This window comes from Periplaneta americana, chromosome 14 (genome assembly GCF_040183065.1).
Source record: "Periplaneta americana isolate PAMFEO1 chromosome 14, P.americana_PAMFEO1_priV1, whole genome shotgun sequence".
NCBI classification, from domain to species: domain Eukaryota; kingdom Metazoa; phylum Arthropoda; class Insecta; order Blattodea; family Blattidae; genus Periplaneta; species Periplaneta americana.
Genome location: NC_091130.1, coordinates 156,388,685 through 156,402,653, shown reverse-complemented (window position 1 = coordinate 156,402,653; position 13,969 = coordinate 156,388,685). Strand labels below are relative to the sequence as shown.

The 13,969-nt window shown below is 33.9% G+C and overlaps 1 protein-coding gene across 17 annotated transcripts in view; it reads right to left on the bottom strand.

Moving 5' to 3' along the window:
• Hnf4 (Hepatocyte nuclear factor 4) overlaps nt 1–13,969 on the bottom strand; it is a 347,887-nt gene that overhangs the window by 28,427 nt on the left and 305,491 nt on the right. For 11 of the 17 annotated variants that reach the window (XM_069846436.1, XM_069846439.1, XM_069846440.1 and 8 more), the window contains one exon: nt 741–933. In XM_069846436.1, coding sequence (XP_069702537.1) covers nt 741–933 — 193 coding nt within the window. The remainder of the gene's footprint in view (nt 1–740; nt 934–13,969) is intronic. The other 6 variants (XM_069846437.1, XM_069846444.1, XM_069846451.1 and 3 more) reach the window with 1 other exon arrangement.

Genomic DNA, 13,969 nt, shown 5'->3' with positions numbered 1-13,969 from the left:
GAGTAAAACTCAAATTTAGGGTCTATACAAGAATAGATATAATATTATAATTTAACAAATCACAAACCTACAATCTGTGAAAAATATACAACATGACAATAATTTACTTCGACGCGTACTTATATTATTACCGGCGAAAGAGAATGACTTCCGGTCCTACACTTATGATGGAACCTTTGTTTCACAGTCTTTGAAATGGATACCCAGGTCGCAGTTTAAAACATAAGAAGTTTGACTTGCTGCCTATTATAGCAGTGGTCTAAGACATCTGATCATTAGTCCGATATGGAGTGATAAAGTGTTGCTGAAATCCGATCCTTTTAATTTCATTAACATTGTGCTATTGTTCAGAAGCTCAACGATACCCAATGCAGAATCAAACATACCAGAGGCTTGCATCACGAGTATTATAAATTAGTGGCAGGTTATACGAATGATGTAATACAATAAAACAACACTGACAGTGTCGCCAATATTTTCAACAATTTAATTGACACTTGACTGAAAAAAATATTGGAATATATAATATAGATCTAATTAATCCAAATTAAAAGGATCCAACGCAAAACAGCTATTTATTACGAGACGGAACTCCAATTCACGAACAGGAACGCCGTTGTTATTATTAGGCCCTATGAATGTGTGTAGACGCGTCCAACTTGGAATTTCAGTTCCACAGATTAGGTGTGAACATGAGAATTTCGTCATGCTTTCATTAGGCTGAGCTCCACGTCACCCACCTGCAGGTGTAGAGGTGGTTCTTGCGCACGGAGCGCCTGAAGAAGCCCTTGCAGCCGTCGCAGGAAGCCGCGCCGTAGTGCTTGCCCGTGGCACGGTCCCCGCATATGGCACAGTGCTGGGCGATGGCACCGGCGCTGGCCTGCAGGTTGGCTTGCAGGGCAGAGTTTCCCGCCATCTGCAGCTCTGCGTCTGCTGGAACGGCAAAACCATCTTCATGTAACAACCCTCAAGGCGTCAGTCATTTAAACAAACTACTATTATATGGGAAATGCCTGTTATTATTCGGTTGAGAAGCTTTTATCATCCAGTCTGGTGTCAAAAAATCTCAAAGTCAGAATTTATAAAACAGTTATATTACGGATTGTTCTTCATGGTTGTGAAACTTGGACTATAACTTTGAGAGAGGAACAGAGATTAAGGGTGTTTGAGAATAAGGTGCTTAGGAAAATATTTGGAGCTAAGAGGGATGAAGTTACAGGAGAACGGAGAAAGTTACACAACACAGAACTGCACGCATTTTATTCTTCACCTGACATAATTAGGAACATTAAATCCAGACGTTTGAGATGGGCAGGGCATGTAGCACGTATGGGCGAATCCAGAAATGCATATAGAGTGTTAGTTGGGAGGCCGGAGGGAAAAAGACCTTTAAGGAGGCCGAGACGTAGATGGGAAGATAATATTAAAATGGATTTGAGGGAGGTGGGATATGATGATAGAGAATGGATTAATCTTGTCCAGGATAGGGACCAATGGCGGGCTTATGTGAGGGCGGCAATGAACCTTCGGGTTCCTTAAAAACCAGTAAGTAAGTAAGTATTATTATAAGAACGTTTTTTTATCCAGATTGTCCTATATTGACTTCCACCGTACTATTGTTGCATCATTTGTTTAATCATATACAGGACAGAAATCTAATGATATAAGCTATCATATTTTTATTGTTATTACAATGATGAATGTACATTAGCCGTGTTCATTGTTCTATCATTGTAGAAATACTTTGACTAGTCAATTCATTATAAAAATAATCTACACCAATGTTCCTCAAACTTTTTGAAGGAACGACCCACTTTTTTACGAGATTTCTATTTGCGACTCCCCACTTCCGTACCGCTTCTTAACCCCACTCAAAAAATAAAAATTCCTGTAAAACTGAAAATAATTGTAATTTTACTCAATTTTTATTAGGTTATTTTACGACGCTGTATCAACATCTACGTTATTTAGCGTCTGAATGAAATGGTGATAATGCCGGTGAAATGAGTCCGGGGTCCAGCACCGAAAGTTATCCAGCATTTGCTCGTATTGGGTTGAGGGAAAACCCCGGAAAAAACCTCAACCAGGTAACTTGCCCCGACCGGGATTGGAACCCGGGCCACCTGGTTTCGCGGCCAGACACGCTGACCGTTACTCCACAGGTGTGGACTAATTTTACTCAAAGCAGTGGATATCACCCAAAGTACAATTTTAAACAATAGCTTTTTTTTAGTATTTTCCGGAAGAAACTAAAAACTTAGGATGGATGCTGAATCCGTTTTTAGAAAGTTGCATTCAACTGGCTGAAATTCCAAAACATGTTAAGGAAAATTCATTTAAATATGGAATATAGAAACTGGATATTTTTACGTAGAACATAGACCAGTTTTGTATCAAAAGAATACTCCCGAGCTTGCAAAAGAAACTCTTACAGTTTCGCTAGCATTTGCAAACTCGTATTTTTTGCAAAATAAGTTTCTCATCTATGACTGCCATCACAACAAAAATGGGAAATCTCCTTGAACTTAAAAATGATATCATTGTGTGCAGCCCAGATTTGAGAAGCTACTTTCTGAAAAACAGACACATTCATCACAATAATTATTATTTAGCCTACGTTATAACTACTGAAATATATTTATTTTTTATTTACTCGTATTTCATAAAGTATCTCGTGACTTCCCTCAGCTTTTCACACGATCGTCCAAGGGGTCGCGATCCACACTTTGGGGACCACTGATCTACACAAGATGACTTTGTTTTTCATAAGTTACTCGTATGTTACTGTCGATCCCAATATCGCATTTAGTAAAGACTATATCTTCTGATTTAAAAATTGAAGTATGTTGTGCATTTTCGTTATACAATAGTAGCCTATATTATATAACGATCATGCGATTAGACACGAGTACGAAATAATTTAAGAAGTGAGCCTTAGCCATTGCATTGAGAGTTTTAGATAAGAAGTAGGTAAAACTATACATATTTTATTTAGAAACGTTAGATTTTACTGATATTGACGATGTGGTACGTCTGAAATAGTGGGAAACAAAACACGTATAGTATGCCTAGTTGCCATAACTACGGAAATAAACAAATTGAAAAAAAAACTGTTTCTTTCCTGCGAGTTTGTGGTTTTTCAATCAGTATTTGATTTTAAAATGTATGCTATGAATGATATCGACACTAATGTGTGTATGTATGTATATGTATTGGATATACAATAGTTCCGTATAACCAATATTACTATATCCAACATTTCTAAATAAATTAATCTGTAGATATCTAAATGAAAATCTGTAAAAAAGAAACTCATTTAGAGAGAGATAACACAGGGTATGTAAGTAAACTTACGTATGGGAGAAAAAGAAATTAAATCTTAAGTTCGCATCGCTGCTCCAGCCAACCTATAGTAGGGATATCATGTTTCTCCATTCTTCTGTAACTTCATCCCTCTTAGCCCCAAATATTTTCCCACGATTCTTATTCTCCAACACCCTTAGCGTATATACACCCCATATTTAGAATTTTTAAATATATATCGAAAAACAGCCATAGTGACAATCAGTAAAATACCCCAATATGATGTAAATTAATCAATAAATATCTCTAAATTACAAACAAGTCAGTTATTTTTAAACTTAGGATGCCATATTTCACAAAAAAAGTTTTATCTTTATTACATATTTTAAGTTAATTTGGGTATGGCTCTGAGTTCAAAATAGCTAGCGGCTTCTTCCCAAAGGCACAGAGATTCGATTCTGTGAAGTGTCTAGTAAATTAAGTGGAAATGTCGTCTTGAAGCAATATGATTTTTTCTTCCTTCGAGCTTCACCATTCAAACGATCCCAATTATGTCTAGTGCTGTCATCAGGCATTGACACATTTTCCAAGATCTGTGTTCCGGACTGATTATTTAGCGGTCGGCACATTTCCGCTTGTGCCTGACTCAGATCTGAATCATTGAACACTTTTCAAGAAATAAACACCGACCTGACATTAGTCACCCGACACAACTCAAATGCCACACTTTTAATTTTCGCTAAATATAGATTATGAACGTAACTGAATGAACATTTTTTCCTTCCTAAAAGCTTACAAAATTCTAACTGATAATAAGAATTTGTAACACTATGGACGACAGCTAGAAAACGCTGATTTTAGAATTTTGTATCCTAAAATACGAAGTTCAACAATAGCTTCAGAATATTACAACAAGAGAACTGGAAAGGCTAGTTGTCACAAATGTAGATACCGTGCTTGACTGTCAAGGATAGTCGAATACCAACGAAACGGAAAAAAGGCCCGAACTTCCTAAATTATGTTAGAATAAGCAATTTCGTCTGGAGACGAAAGAGATCAACCTGGTCTAATACAGAACTGCTTCTCCTGATAAAGAAGAAGATGATGCTGCGACGATGACAAAAATAGCGACTGTCAGCAAACTGCAATTAGTCTACATGCCTCTCAAGCTTAAGACAAACTCCCTCAACCTCCAGTGGTGGACTGATTATCTGGATGCAAGTTTTTTCCACCAGAAATAGCAGAGGGACTGTATATTATCTTCTCGAATATAACGAGTAAGAAACCGCAACTAGCTTCACTCAACTTGAAACAGGACGTACAAGCTGGAGACATTACGTACTCTCCTTGCTTGTTTTGATATTAAATCTATGCAAAAGATAGTAAATATCAATACCTTAAAAACAATATACTTTGCATACTTCCACTCGGTAATGAGTTTTGGAATAATATTCTGGGGAAATTCCACAGATAGTAACAGTACATTTCTATTACAAAAAAGAGTAATTAGAATAATAGTAGGTGCCAAATCTAGGGAATCGTGTAGGACTATTTTCAAAAAACTACAAATAATGCCCATGGCTTGTCAGTATATCTTTTCATTAATAACCTTCCTCGTATGTAATCGTGAAAACTTTGTAACTAATTCAACAGTTCATAGCATAAATACACGTCAAAAATGACTTTCATACTCCATCGGCAAGTCTATCGTGCTATCAAAAAGGAGTGCGTTATATGGCAGTAAAATTTTTAATAGCCTCCCTATCGATATAAAAAATGAAACTCAAAACATAAGATTATTTAGGGCCAAATTAAAGAAGTACCTAATTTCTCACGCCTTCTATTTTGTAGGTGAATTCATGACATTTAGTAACGTTTCATGCAAATTGATACTAAAACTTTGTGTTGTACTAGTAGACTATATTGTAAATCTCGTCTGTATATATTTGATCTAGACTGTGACTATAAATTAAGACTTTATAATAGTATAAAGTTTTTTGACTTGTTCCATATTCTAGCTGTGAAGCAATGTGTGAATACCATGGAATGTTAATAAATACAGTACAATACAGTACAATACATACAGTGTGGGCCATAAGCAGTTCAGCAGACTGGCTATGTTGCCCGTCCGATAGTAAATTTATGAGCGGGATTACGATGTAACATTTTTGTTCCTCCTGCACAGTTAGCAGATTGTAACATAGACCGTTATTCAGCCCAACGCTTCAAATACTGATGGACAAACGGAGATACTTGTTTTCATGGACTCTTAGGGAACGATGTAATTCCGTGTGACTTGTAGGAAACCTAGTATCTTAAGGCTCATTCACAATGAAAATTAAACATAACGTAAGCGTTAACTTAAAAATGTAAACGTTACGGTAAAATCAAGAAGTCGTACCATCATTCACGATGGGAACATAAACATAACAGCAAACATACTTGGTAACCATGGAAACACAACAACGACGCCATTTCCTCATATTCTGTCGTATACTTCAGCGCTCCACGATTGTGTTCTGTTTGCAAATCACGTAAGCATAAGCATGAAAGTTTGGAGTTTGCAAACTTTCATGTTAACGTCTAACGGCAATGTTAATGTCAGTTTTTATGTGAATCATTGTGAATGATCCCATTTGATAACCTGGGCGCAAACTTCTGTGTTTATGTTACGGTTATGTTTAATTTTCATTGTGAATGGGCCTATATTCTCAAGGAAACGTACGTAATGTCTCAAGTCTAGAAGAACAATTTATGGCGGAACTGATTGAAAACATGGAGTTTTGCTAAAAATCATGCAAGATTGATACTGAGAGATGTCGGGCAATTTGAACACCGCTTGTGGTTTAATTTCGGAGTGTGTTGTGGCAGAAGATGAAGTTTCGTGGGTTTGATGCACGTTGTCTTATTTCTGCATTTAAAATTATGTTGCATCAAACAAAATGGCTGCTTACAATAGAGCCCAATCACGCAGGGGTTAAGTGTATCGGACTCACTTTTAATTAGTACCACAAGATGAACTCCAGAATGATAACGATACCATGTCTGGACCTCATTTCATCCGACCTTGACACAATAACAGGGCGTACATAGTATGTGGTTCGTTTTGTTTTCTTCTCCATTTCACTATTTGATGGCAGCTACAACAGCATCAGACATGTAGATTATATGCATACTTCGGGGTACGCAATGCAATGCAGTATCTCGTAAACGGTTTTAATGCAGTACGTGAGTTCGAATTCGTATCACTGTTATTTTCTGTGTTCACTCAAGAATGGTCAGTGAAAAAGAAATGGAATGGAGTTCTGAGAGAAAAAAAAAATCTGTCTTTGCAATTCTGTGTAGATTACCAGATGTTATGAACGGAGAGGATTAAATCTAACAGAGGAAATAAGCACGTCAAATGTACCAAATATAAGTTTGCACTGAGACATCTTTCCTGTATATAAGTTGATTCTGTCAGATAAATGACAAAGTTTAAGTCCTGAAAATTTACGTAATTGTTCTGTGCTGAATTTCCAACTATTAAAAGGAACAAAAGATTTGCAATATTTAAACAGCTGCTATCAGAGACAAAATTAAAATATTTGTAGTATCAATTAATGCAAGGTTCATTTGAGTCGCCTAGAACCAACTGCACTTATTCAAAAAAAAATCTTATTTGTCAGAAAAGGCGAAAAACTAATGCACTTAAGCTGCAAACAGTGATTTTTCTACTAAAGTTAAGGCAGATAATTTCCAGTTTGACTCCAGACTAACAGTTTATTACATTCCCTGCACAATTCTGCAGTGAAACATACCTTGATTTCATATTTCATAATTTGGAGAAGTGCAGTTTGATTCTAGACGACTCATTTTAGAGGCATTAAACAAAGATTTTGCAATTTATTAAATTAATATTTAATTATTTTGTCCTTAATTTATGATCTTCATCTTATTAATGACTGTAATATTAATGTTAGGCCTATGTTTTATTTAACGACGCTCGCAACTGCAGAGGTTATATCAGCGTCGCCGGATGTGCCGGAATTTTGTCCCGCAGGAGTTCTTTTATATGCCAGTAAATCTACTGACATGAGCCTGTCGCATTTAAGCACACTTAAATGCCATCGACCTGGCCCGGGATCGAACCCGCAACCTTGGGCATAGAAGGCCAGCGTTGTACCAACTCGCCAACCAGGTCGACTGACTGTAATATTAGTTAGCATTAAAATATACGATATGGTATGGTATATAATATGATACGATATGTGACATGACATGATATAATGTGATATATGATTATATGGTATAATTGTGACATGATGTGATGTGATATATGCTTATATGATATAATTGTGACATGATATCTTATGTCATGCGATGTGATATATGTGACATGACATGATAAGATGTGATATGATTATATGATATGATGTGATGTGATGTGATATCTTATGTCATGTGATGTGATATATGTGACATGACATGATAACATGTGATATGATTATATGATATGATGTGATGTGATATATCTTATGTCATGTGATGTGATATATGTGTCATGACATGATAACATGTGATATGATTATATGATATGATGTGATGTGATATATCTTATGTCATGTGATGTGATATATGTGTCATGACATGACAACATGTGATATTATATATGATGTGATGTGATATGATATCTTATGTCATGTGATGTGATATATATGTCATGACATGATAACATGTGATATGATTATATGATATGATGTAATGTGATATGATATCTTATGTCATGTGATGTGATATATGTGACATGACATGATAACATGTGATATGATTATATGATATGATGTGATGTGATATGATATCTTATGTCATGTGACGTGATATATGTGTCATGACATGATAACATGTGATATGATTATATGATATGATGTGATGTGATATGATATCTTATGTCATGTGATGTGATATATGTGTCATGACATGATAACATGTGATATGATTATATGATATGATGTGATGTGATATATCTTATGTCATGTGACGTGATATATGTGTCATGACATGATAACATGTGATATGATTATATGATATGATGTGATGTGATATGATATCTTATGTCATGTGATGTGATATATGTGTCATGACATGATAACATGTGATATGATTATATGATATGATGTGATGTGATATGATATCTTATGTCATGTGATGTGATATATGTGTCATGACATGATAACATGTGATATGATTATATGATATGATGTGATGTGATATGATATCTTATGTCATGTGATGTGATATATGTGACATGACATGATAACATGTGATATGATTATATGATATGGTGTGATGTGATATGATATCTTATATCATGTGATGTGATATATGTGACATGACATGATAACATGTGATATGGTTATATGATATGATGTGATGTGATATATGATTGTATGATATAATTGTGACATGATATGATGTGATATGATATCTTATGTCATGTGATGTGATATATGTAACATGACATGATATGTTGTCATGTAATATTATATGATATGATATAAGATGTGATATGATATGATTATACGATATGATATGACATATATGATATGTGACATGACATGATATGATGTAATATGGTATGATTATATGACATGACATTATATGATTATTGATGTTCCAGAAGACGTGGTATCAACTCCAGAAAAGTTCATTTCCCAGACTGTTGTTCTCAACATCACTACTATGTTCTTAATGTTATTTCCCCCCACAAATCAACTCTCCTAATGCCCCTTCTTGAATTTTGTTCTTATTAAAATAACTATAATCATATTTATGATCATATCCACATCTTTCACTTTTCCTATTTAACTCGCTTTTTCAACTTTTTAAGCCATTGAAATCTTTACTATTCCTAATACTATTTATTCTATTTAACTATTTCTTATTTCCAATATCGATCACTCCTTTATACTGTCGATCATATTAAAATAACTACAGTTAAATTTACAGTCCTTCCCATATTTCATTACAAAAAACCAAAATCATTTTTCTTAATTACCACTTCACACTCTTTAAGTAGTTCAATTTATTGATCTTGCTTGATTTTTCGAAAAAAAAAATCATTCTCTGACTGACACTTCAATTTACCTTTCGTGTTCATTCTTTCAATACATCATAATATATTTGACCCTTTATTACTCAGTATTAACGTAACCCTTCCTTGTAATTTTCCCAAGTACTCCAAACCTAAAACCTTATTTTAGTTCTTCCAGATTATATGCTTTGTTCTTTTATATTAAAATATCTTAATATCTGTCCAAAAGTATCTAACCTGCAATGTTTTTTTTAATGTCTTAATTATAAGGCACACAATTTTTCAAGGGAATGCATATAATTTTTTAACGTGCTTCGGCGGTCAAAACATAGTACCAACATGAAATGACAACGCACAATTATTTAAATAAAACAAATCCTGAATAAATTAAAACTCCTTGTCAAGTTTTGTGTATTTGTAATTATTTAATAACTTTGATGAAGTTTCATATTTTAAGTGGTCACTTGAACCGTGTTGTCCAGTCCTTTGGACTTTGTCCCCTCAATCTACTGCGTTTACAGTCCAAAGGTCAGTGTGTGTCTTCATAATTGGACACGCGTTTGGGACAAGTCGAGGGTCTGCACACAGTGGCTCGTGACAGATAATGTACTCTTCCTGCTGGAAAATTTTATGCATAAATTATGAATACCGACGGTGAAAATCCAGTACAGCCAGAAGAAGTGTACCACGAGAAAATAGTGACAATATTGGCAGTAATCTTTTTCGTTGGTTGAAATGCATCAAGATCAAAATTATTTCTATGAAGAATCAACTGCAAATGAATAATCCAATTAAAGCAGAGAAAAAATCTAAAAAACAGTACGCATTATTAGGAAGATACTGATTTCGGTTGGAATGTGGCATTATGTCCAGTTTTTGTGTCCAAGCGTTGAAAATTCAGTAGCTTGTTCATGACAATACAGAACTGTAGGCACAGCGGGAAAATAGTGAAAATACCCTCAATGTTCGTTTTTGTCACTGGACCGATATAAAGATCAAATTTAGCGCTAGGCAGCAGAAACTGTAAGTAAATAGTATATTTAAAGCAGACAAAGGAATGTCTACAATTCCCATTTATTTAGATGTTGATTTCGAACGAAATATGGCATGACGTCTAGTTTTCATTTCCAGATACTGAAAATGCAAGGAAAATACGTATACGCTACAACAACAATAATAATAATAATAATAATAATAATAATAATAATAATAATAATAAAACAAAATATTTCACTGAATTTCACCTTGGTTAATTTGTAATCCATGAAGTCAGAGCCCGTGAAAAATTGTGAGACCTATTCTCATTATCACATCATCATAAATATCTGCAGCAGCAGTATCACCATATCATCGCTTTCTCCACAAGATATTATTATTATTATTATTATTATTATTATTATTATTACTACTAGTATTAACACTTATTCAACATTTAGGCTATTAGGTTAGCCTATATCCTTTCTTATTTAAGTTTTTAGAACACAAAATGTCTTTTAAGAAATGAGAAATTAAGATCCCCGAATAAAGAACACATGTACAAAATGGTCTTGATTCAAGAAAGCACTCTAATTCGTACACGTTTGTCTTATTTCATTTTTATGAACCGCCATTTCGTGTAAACTTTCGGCAGCAAGATGGCGCTGATATTCTTACACAGATATTGTAAAGAAAACGTTCGAATCTATTTACTTATTTATCGTCCTATGTAAATGTAAGTGCATGACTAATGGTGTACATTATGATTTGTTGAGATCCGTTGTATTTGCACATACTGCTTAAGGAGTTTCGGATGTAGCCACCGTATTGAAACATTCAGAATACATTCAACCATATAAAAAGGTTTTAGAATTAATCGTGTTGTGTAGGCAGCGGACGGTTTCGTAAACTCTTAAGGGAAAACCAATTACGAGTGATGATTTGCGAACAAACGAAGGGTGTACCGGAATGTAGTGGGAAGAAATTAAATGTGTAACCACAGTCTAGTATATACAGTCACGAAGCTTGAGTTGTTGAAGGTACTTGGAACAATAGACTGTGAAGGTACTATTTCGCGTTGTCTGTGATGAGGCGATAGTAGCGATCCTAGTGGTTAGCAACTATCTATGGATGCATATTTACTACGTATTGAGCTTCGTGACTATATATGTATACTATACTGTGATGCAGATAATTCAACAATGGGCCTATAATGTATGACGTCCTCAAAGCTTGTCTTTACACACATTTAAAGATTAAATTTATGGTTTGTACTAATATTAAATGAAAAGAGATGCCTCTATAATACTTTGAAATAAAGAGTTGTGTATTTTTGTCATGAATTTGATGATTTTTATATTATTTCCACATTTTCTCTAGAATTTTACCTCTACGATTAAAAAAATACGTGTTGTTTCATTACTAAGAATGGTATTAGTATTAATTTAGTATTAGTATTTATTTATTTAACTTGGTAGAGATAAGGCCGTCAGGCCTTTTCTGCCCCTCTACCAGGAGATTCCAACTATAATATGAAGAATAAAATTACAATTAGTATTAAATTTACAATTACAATTACAAATAAAATTACAATTAGTATTAAATTTACAATTACAATTACAAATAAAATTACAATTAGTATTAAATTTACAATTACAATTACAAATAAAATTACAATTAGTATTAAATTTGCAATTACAATTACAAATAAAATTACAATTAGTATTAAATTTACAATTACAATTACAAATAAAATTACAATTAGTATTAAATTTACAATTACAATTACAATAAAAATCAAAGTACGAAAAGATTACCTGACTAATTAAAGGTAGATAATTTATCATAGAAAAACAAAAAATATTTTATATTTACTGAATTGCTGATATCCATACGTGATATACTGAAATATAGTAACCTATCTGAAGATGGTTTGCTATGATATTATGGAATGCACGTTTGTGCGTATCATTTCATAAACATTATTGTCTACAATTCAACAACAATGTTAAGTTATTTTCAGATATGTTTTTCAACAATATTCAATGGCGTAACAAAAATACTTTAAGGAGAAAAAATTGGGTCGTAGTTTTTAGAAGCAGATTAAGTTAAATGAGTGAACAGTTGAAAAAATAACTACTCAACATAGAAAGATTTAACTTACATTTTTTAAAACAGTTTTAAAACTTGTTTATCCTATTCATCATAAGGCACACTTCAAACTGACGTACGATTTCTTATTACACACAAACCAACAACCTCCGTTGAATTGTTTTAAGAGTACATCCAAATCATTCAAGTTTTGTAATGAAAACGGCATACAAACAAAAATGTTTACATATCCCACAAAAAATCTACGGTAGTGAAGTCCGGCGACCTTACAGACCAAACTGTAAGGTTAATCTTTCAAGAAATTTTATATTTAATAGGCATATCACATTCGTAACGTAAGAGTGTGTTCCATCTCGCTGAAAGATAGCAATGGATTTGTCTTTAGTTTCCTGTTCAAAATCTTGGAATTTACATTCTCATACTTTTCATTTGATATAGCTCGCAAATTATAAAGACCACCATGTCACAAGAGGGAAGTGATACAAAACTGTCAGATAAAAGAAAGTTGCATTTTGCTATGCTGAATAGTTCTATTTTTGTTCAATACAAGTTTATAGGGGAGAGTCGGGTAGTATCGGACATCGGGTAATATCGGACAGTGAATTTCTTTCATCTACCACATGGTGATAGTACCTGATTGACATGGTTACGTTTCAGTAATGTCGCATAGAGAAACGTAACCATGTCATTCAGGTACTACCATATGGTGGTAGATGAAAAAAACGCACTGTCCGATACTACCCGACTCTCCCCTAATCGCACACACCACTTCTGCCTATCCTGTAAATATGACTGAACATTGCCTAGTTGAGGTTAAGTAAAGCCTACGAGTTGTTTAGATACATATATTTATTTTACGAGCAACATTTTCTCTGCGTGATATATGACTTGTCTTTCATTTAGACCTACGTGAAAACAGAAATTCTGCCTCAAGTAACGCACATATATCAGCATATTAAATGAATGTTTCGAACCATAAGAACAGAAGTGATGTTAGAATCGTGTATGGAACTACGACACATATTTGTACAGCCAAGATTATCAATTCTTCCGCGCAGAAACAAAAGAAGTACCAAAAGATTTTTTAGAATCAAGTGGAATGTCTACAGATTAAGTGAACGACGCAAATGTTTGAACAGTAATGCAAATAGGTGCGTATAGTGTGCTAACAAGCCAATCAAATTCACATACGTAATTCAGAAATACGTAATTTGTCTCTTATTTAACAATGTGCTATACCTTAGCGTTAGGAGAGAAAAATTGCGAAGTTGGTATTTCAAAGAACTGAAATTACTAGTAGAAATATTTTGCCCTGAACATTATATAGTTATGTCAAATTTATTTTCTTTAAAACATCACCAATTGCACAATAATACAGTACCGAATATCTGAGGACAGAAGTCTTATTGACTTCTTAAGAATCAACTTGGTTTTGCTATCATTAGCATCCGAAACAAAACAGATCATAATGTTTCTCTTAGTAACATAAAACTACAGCTGTCGATT